Source organism: Loa loa (assembly GCF_000183805.2).
Source record: "Loa loa unplaced genomic scaffold supercont3.81, whole genome shotgun sequence".
Lineage (NCBI taxonomy): Eukaryota > Metazoa > Nematoda > Chromadorea > Rhabditida > Onchocercidae > Loa > Loa loa.
The window spans coordinates 98686-106074 of record NW_018108261.1 but is presented as its reverse complement, the minus strand read 5'-3'; the positions used below and the strand labels follow the sequence as shown (position 1 = coordinate 106074).

At 31.4% G+C, this 7389-nt stretch overlaps 1 protein-coding gene across 1 annotated transcript in view; it reads left to right on the top strand.

Moving 5' to 3' along the window:
- Positions 1-7389, top strand: part of LOAG_17482 (CBR-SLO-2 protein) — a 10308-nt gene that overhangs the window by 319 nt on the left and 2600 nt on the right. The window contains exons 3-18 of the mRNA XM_020450143.1: positions 571-654; positions 1320-1512; positions 1696-1784; positions 1935-2099; positions 2316-2516; positions 2994-3102; positions 3270-3378; positions 3458-3607; positions 3828-4030; positions 4899-5017; positions 5100-5233; positions 5523-5628; positions 5760-5944; positions 6137-6208; positions 6466-6594; positions 6777-6888. Coding sequence (XP_020306225.1) covers positions 571-654; positions 1320-1512; positions 1696-1784; positions 1935-2099; positions 2316-2516; positions 2994-3102; positions 3270-3378; positions 3458-3607; positions 3828-4030; positions 4899-5017; positions 5100-5233; positions 5523-5628; positions 5760-5944; positions 6137-6208; positions 6466-6594; positions 6777-6888 — 2160 coding nt within the window. The remainder of the gene's footprint in view (positions 1-570; positions 655-1319; positions 1513-1695; positions 1785-1934; positions 2100-2315; positions 2517-2993; positions 3103-3269; positions 3379-3457; positions 3608-3827; positions 4031-4898; positions 5018-5099; positions 5234-5522; positions 5629-5759; positions 5945-6136; positions 6209-6465; positions 6595-6776; positions 6889-7389) is intronic.

The window sequence follows — 7389 nt, the reverse complement described above, 5'->3', positions numbered from 1 at the left end:
GGATTATTTGAAATAAATTTTTGTTTAATATTTGCAGCAAATTTTTTTCATAAATTCTAGTTTAAAGTAAAGAAAGGGAAAAGCAAATGAAAGCGGTGGTAAGAGACAACTTTCATGAGGCGGCGACTTTTCTTCCATTATTGTCAATTGAGAGTAAATTTATTTCAGCCAGTATCTAATATGGGTTGATCGAAAATTTTCAATTTGGATCTGTCAAGTAATCGTTGCATTTTTTAAGCATACTTCAAACAGTCATCATATTTTTCCTAAGTTATAAAGTAAGTTTATTGCATGCTATTACAAATGAAAATTAGCATATGACATTTTTGGATATTTATGTCCGACGGATAAATTACCGTAATTGTTTCTTTCAGGGTAGTACATTTCGGGTTGTTTTAAAAATTGCATTTTCTACTGGAGTTAATAACAAGCATGCCATTAATCGCTACAGTAAGCATTGCAACTTTTTCTTTCTTCTCTACTATTAGGATTTGTAATCATTTTAATCATTAATAAATTGTAATAAAGATTACTATAGAATTATTGATCTTATCGAGTACACTTTTTCAGATATTTGTACCACTTGGACGTAAACTTTATGTGCCAATATTTTTAAATTGTTGGCTTGCTAAAAGTGCTCTTCAAGCAATTATGGTAAGTATTGTCTTCAAGCGATTATGGTAAGTATTGTCTATTAGTATTGTCTTCAAGCGATTATGGTAAGGATTGTCTATTAGTATTGTCTTCATGCAATTATGATAAGTATCGTCTATTAGTAAAAATCAAAATTTGATATATATGTTAAAGTTATTTCGACAATACTTTGTGTTTATTCATTATCTGAAAGCTCTAATCTTACAAGTAACTTTTTTTAATGTTAAATTCATATCATTTAGGAGAGAGAGGTAGAGAGAGAGAGAGAGAGAAAGAAAAAGACAATTTCATCGGATTTTACTTTATCCATCAATATAATCCCTCTAAAGGATAATATATATATATATCAAAGAGTGTTGGCGTATAGATTAATTAGCTACATCTTTACTTTTACTTCATTATCGTTAATGATTGTTACTTGTTGAAATGATGTTCTTTTATATAATCCATAACTTTTTATCTGCCTTCTTCTGTTTACCATTTAAGCTTAAATAACTTTATCCAGATTGATTTGTAAAGCATTTCCGATTCATTCGAAGTGTCTTGATTTTAGTGAATGTATAGTAGTAATATCCGAAAATGTAAGTTTAGGATTAATTAAATACATGTTTATTTGATAAATGAACCAGAAAATAAGCATATAAATATCCGGTTTTTTTTTTCAGCATGATTCAAATCGTATTTCAACTTCAGTTGGACGGTCAGCTTTGGTTCGCCAAATGGTCATTTTATTTTCCACCTTACTATGCTTGGTATTCACGGGTACATGTGGTATTGAGCATTTACAACGAGCTGGTGAACGACGCTTTGACCTTTTTACTTCGTTTTATTTTGTTATGGTCACTTTTTCCACTGTCGGTTAGTATATCATTGTCGCATATATAGTTTCCTAAATTGTAGTCATTTCATTTCTAATTTTCACCATTTTGACAAAAAAAAAATGGTGACATGGGTTGATATAAGTTGTCTCTATCAGTCGTCTTGCAGTATTCTATGGAGTAACCTTACTTTGGCGGTGATTTATTCTTTTATCATTTGTAGGTTACGGTGATTGGTACCCGGACACATGGATGTCCAGACTTTTTGTTGTTATCCTTATATGTATTGCATTTGCTATACTTCCAAAACAGGTATCATTGATTAATCACAATTAATTACAAGTGCGGTTTTCGATCAAAAATTAATCACTTCACTATTTGAAGTTTGGGGGATAAAATTGGAAAAATATAAGAGCGATTTTTTTTTTTTTTGTTAGACAAAAATACCGAAAAGAATTTGAGATTGAAGCACTTGGGCAAACATACGTGGAACGACAGAAAGCAGGTGGGGAATATACTGAAAGTTGGGCCAGTAATGAGAACCATGTAGTAGTAACGGTGACACATTTGGAGGCTCAATTTATCCGAGATTTCCTCAGTGAATTCTATGCCTATCCTGAACATCAAGTAAGCCTGTTGACAAAATATGACGTCGTTTTTTTGTAAGCTTTGCTCTGGTTATCTTCTTAATTTAATGGGACAAAAGCGCATCTATATCATGATATGCACTTTAATTGGTAATATGTAATACAAAATATGAAGAATTCAGATAGGCATTGCTTTTAAGCTTGCAAGAATTTAAATGATGAATTCAAATCTTTTGATAAATCAAATAATATATAGAATTATTTGGTAATCTTACTGTCACCATGTGAAATGGATAACCGGATGCGAATGCTTCTCAAAATACCCATGTGGTCAACCAGGGTACTGTATATCCGAGGCTCTGCACTAAAGGATGACGATCTCGAAAGAGCAAAAATGGCGAGTGCAAGAGCATGTTTCATCTTATCAGCAAGGCATGTCTATCAAAAAACAAAAACGGTAATGCTAAGATTCATATTTTATCATATTGGCTTAAATATCGAAATTTTAGAAAGTGACCACTTTGGCCAGGGACCACTTTGGCTTTTTTATTTGTAGCAACGATCACAGAGTCCACAAGACGAAAATAACTAATTCTGTTAGTTTGAAAATGAACCCTCAATAAAACTTAGAACAGCATTATAATATTAAAAAAAAAGGAACTTGTTTTCTACTTGCCGGGCCACCACTTTCGGGGATCATATTTTAGTTCTTGCAAATCATCGATTGGAGATCATCAATCTAAAGGATGTTTGGAAGTACGGTAATTTGAGAGTTAGGATTTGAAGAGCAAAGACATGATGGTTTCCGCTTTTTTTTTTCTTCTCAATATACTTACTTTATCATTCTGAGATTTACTGCTTTAAACACGAGTAATTCTATATTCTCAACAAGTAATCCATCTAATGTAACATTGGTATTATCAGTACGTTTTAGGATGAACACACAGTTTTACGCTCATGGGCGGTGAAAGATTTTGCTCCCGATGTTCCGCAATATGTACAAATTTTCCGTCCGGAAACAAAGATGCATTTGGAGTATGCCGGTTGGTTATGATAATTGTTCAGAAAATTTTTATTTTGTAGAGTAGTAGTCGCAAATTTCTTTAAATAGAAATGTTATCAGATTGATAAACAATAATAAATGAGGAAAAGTTTGATGTTCAGATGAAGTCCAGAATCTTCAGTTTACCTTGTCTCTTATTTCTTTCAGAATTTGTGGTTTGTGAAGATGAATTCAAATATTCTCTTCTTGCAAATAATTGCATCTGTCCGGGTATTTCAACATTTATTACACTTCTACTACATACTTCTCATGGAAAGTAAGTTCTTCAAATTGTTGTAAAATGACTTAGAATGTTGCTCTAAAATTGGCACAATTTCCATTAACTTTTTTTTCAGAGAAGGTCAGAAATCGGCGGAAGCTTGGCATAAAGTTTATGGATTCCATTCTGGCAATGAAATTTATGATATTAAAATTGCGAATAGTCAATTTTTTAGTGATTATATTGGGAAATCATTCATTTATGCTTCTTTTCATGCTTATCAAACGTAAGTTTATAGCCAGAATTTCTTAAAAACAACAAACATTTCGCTATCAGATGGTTAAATAGCACTTTCAGAGTACTTCAAATCCACTATCTCCAATAAAGATATCATCCTTTTTGTAAACATGTCATGCTTTCGCATATCAATTGCATCATTTACATCTTATATGACATATCAGTTGCATCATATCATAGAAAGCGTTTACTGCACGTACCTATTGAAGGTATGGAGTTGCCTTGATTGCAATCAAATCAGAAGGGATGTTTGAGAAAATCCGGCTCAATCCGGGTCAGTACTACTACTTGCATCCTATGGATACTGCATATTACATAGCGTTAACTAATGAAGAATCATTGTATGATTTCCGGAAAGGATTAAATGCACAACGACAAAAGGCAAATTTAGCTGCAGCGATCGCAAATATTGGTAAATTTCTCGATTTGTGAACATTAAACTAAAAATTTAACCAATAGAAGATGATCTTCCACCTGTTTATCGAGATCCCGCGAATTTTTTTTAAACATTTTTGTACTTTAAATAAGATGCACAATCGTAGGAGTGTAGTAATTTGAAAAATTTATGGAGAAGAAGGGAAAGGAAGGTAAAATGACTGATTCACCCTTTTTAATTCATTGAAATGAAAGAGAAATTCTTGGCTTAATTCAAAAAATATGTGAATATGCAAATTTTTATTAATATGTGGGTAGTTCTAGCTACCAAGGCTTTATCCCATCATTGGCCTCTTGAGTATTCATTTGCTGTTTTGGCCTTTCAAGTATTATGTATCTGTCTTCCGTGATAGTATAAGTTAATGCTGTAAAGAAAGAATCTGAAATTTTGACCATAAATAATTTATTTTAGGTAGTAAATTTCTGGAAAAGTTGTCTAGATCTTTTTGGATTTTTATCTATTTGAGGGAGAGAGAAGCATTATCATTGTCTAACTTTATTTAGAGTCTCAATCATTAAAGATAAACCAGACTGTTTCTTTACTAAGAGTGATGAAAAACTATTCTCCACATTTTGTTCTGTCTTTTTTGTAAGCTGTTTTTCTTGCTTTTACATGACTTTCCTGATTCAGAATTCTACAACGTTACATAGAATCAATGGATGAATATCATTTCGTGTCTTTCCCAGACAATTCGATCAAACTTCTTGGATTCTTACTTTTATTCTTTTTCAGAAATTCATAATCTAAAATAAGTTATTACTCTTTTTCTGGCTTATTTACACAGTTAAAATTTTGTTACGTGAGATTTTTGAGATTTTTTTTATACACATATATTTAAATTTAGGAAGTGTAACGCTTGATTTACATGGATTAGAAGAGAATAATTTAAAAACGCATAAAAAACGGAAACGACTTTTGTACATTAAAGGAGATGATGACGTGGATGGGACGTCGAAACTTTTAGTTAGTTAAATTGTTTTATTCTAATTGCATCCTTTGTAATTTTATCTCTTCGCTTCTCATATTCCTATTTCGGCAATTGCAGAACACAAATGAATCATTCGATCGAAGACCTAGTATTGGTGAGGTTTTGGAAACAACTATTGAATCTGATGAATCTGACGTAGAATTTCAGCTTTGTACAATCTGTGCTTCTCACGAGGAATGTATTGCCAGAAAGTTTGTTAATTAAAAAAATTGTATTTTGAAAATTGCTGAATAAAGTGAATTCTTCGAGAATGCAGAGATAGGAATTAAAAGAATTGTTAGGTGAATCTAAGTGGGACAATTTCTTTTATGATACATATTGTTTCACATTATCATTTCCGGAATCACCACTATGAAAGGATTAGCTAAGTAGGCATCTATAAAAGGGCTTTTTGAATTGAGCAAAACTGTGATAAGGCCAATGATAAGTATATGTTATCTTCAGTATGACAAGCTATTGAAATAAATATGAAGTTTACAGGACAATAAAAACCTATCCACCGTTGGCCTCATACTTTGGTACTGGATTTACAATCTGCCATATACTCAAAGAGAAAAGACTAATTTGTTGTCTGGAAATTGCATCTGTAAGCAACAAATTTTCATTTTATATCATATCAAAATTTGATTAAAATGATTGACTCTTCTCATCTAAATAGGAATATAGAAAAATTGTGTTTGACATATTTTGTAGGAAATCTTCAAAAATATATTTTAGGCTTGTGAGCATTGCCGTTTCCGGACGGCAAATGAATATCACTGGAATAGTCCGGCAGTGATTGTGGCCGCTGATCAGACATGTTCCGGCTTGTATAATTTGATTATACCTTTACGCGCTTATTATCGTCCTGTGCATGAACTTCAACCCATTATATTTTTGCTTGAATTGCAAGAAACAGAAAGGCAATAGTGTTATTTATTTAAATTATCTTAAAGTTTTCCTGAATTTTCGGAAGCATTTGGTACCATATAAACTTAGAAATGGAAATATTACAATGGTCATCGTCACTTGTTTGAGAAAAAAAAAAACGGTCACTTGAAGGAAATTGAAATGTTATTTGATATTATTAGTAACATTTGGGTTATTTTTTTCAGGCCAAATCCATCATTTTTAGATGTGATTGCATGGTTTCCTTTTGTTTATTGGATGGAAGGTAAAATATCAAGGTAAGTATTCAGTAAGGTATTTGTTATCCTATCAAAAGCATTCACTATCTTAATAGTTCAAAGATTATGAATATGTACTATTTTCATTTTCTATTTACTTGCCTAGTAATGGGCTTTAACTGCAGTATGTAGATAAGAGTTGTAAAATTAATTTCATTTTTTCAAAAAAAAAAAAGTGTTAACAATGAGAAATTCATTGATTACGCAAAAAGCCTTTTGCTAAAAGCTTTATGTTCAAGTTCATATTCATATTTCAGTTTGGATAGCCTTTTGAAAGCAGGTGTTTGTCTAGCGGATAATGTAGTTGTTGTGAAAGAAGGTGCAACAGCAGTTGAAGAGCACTTGGCTGATTGTACGACAATTCTAACAGTACAAAAGATACACAGGTCTTGTGAGAAGTATATTTAACTTAGAAACCTGCAAGGAAGTAAATTGAAGATGGAAACCTTCTTTCTTTTTAATTTACAAATTTTGAATTAAGAAATTTATTTTTCACTACGATTAATATCATAGTATTCTTGCATGTCCTTACGTGGTTTACGTGGTTTACGTGTATCATTCATTTTAGAATGTTTCCAAGATTACGAATCATCACAGAGCTTACTCATGCTAGCAATATGCGTTTTATGCAATTTGATCCTGATGATCGTTATGCTCTTCAGCAGTCTAAATATGAAAAGGTATATTTTGCTATTAATTTTACGAATAAATCGCACCGTTAGATTTTTGCATAATTTTTTTAGCTATCATTTTATTCATTCACCACAGATAGGTTATTATTTTTTAAATCGATGGCTTATTAAATTACATCGATATTATATCATTTTTTATTTCCGTAAAATATTTTTCTGTTATCCGGATGCTAAAACATACCGGATGCATTGATTCTAGTTACTTTTGATCCTTAGATGTTAATATTTATATGATTTGTTATACGATATTTCTATTTGATATAAAAACGTTTCATTTCACTTTTAAACCAAAAAAAGTTTTAAATTTAAATTTTATAATTTAATTATTTAGAAAGAACGTAATCGTGGATCCTCAATGCCATATATGTTTCGATTACCATTTGCGCAAGGTGGTGTTTTCTCCGCAAATATGCTCGATCGTTTACTATATCAAGCACATGTCAAAAAATTATGTAGTGGATTTTATTCGATTACTACTTGGTATTGACC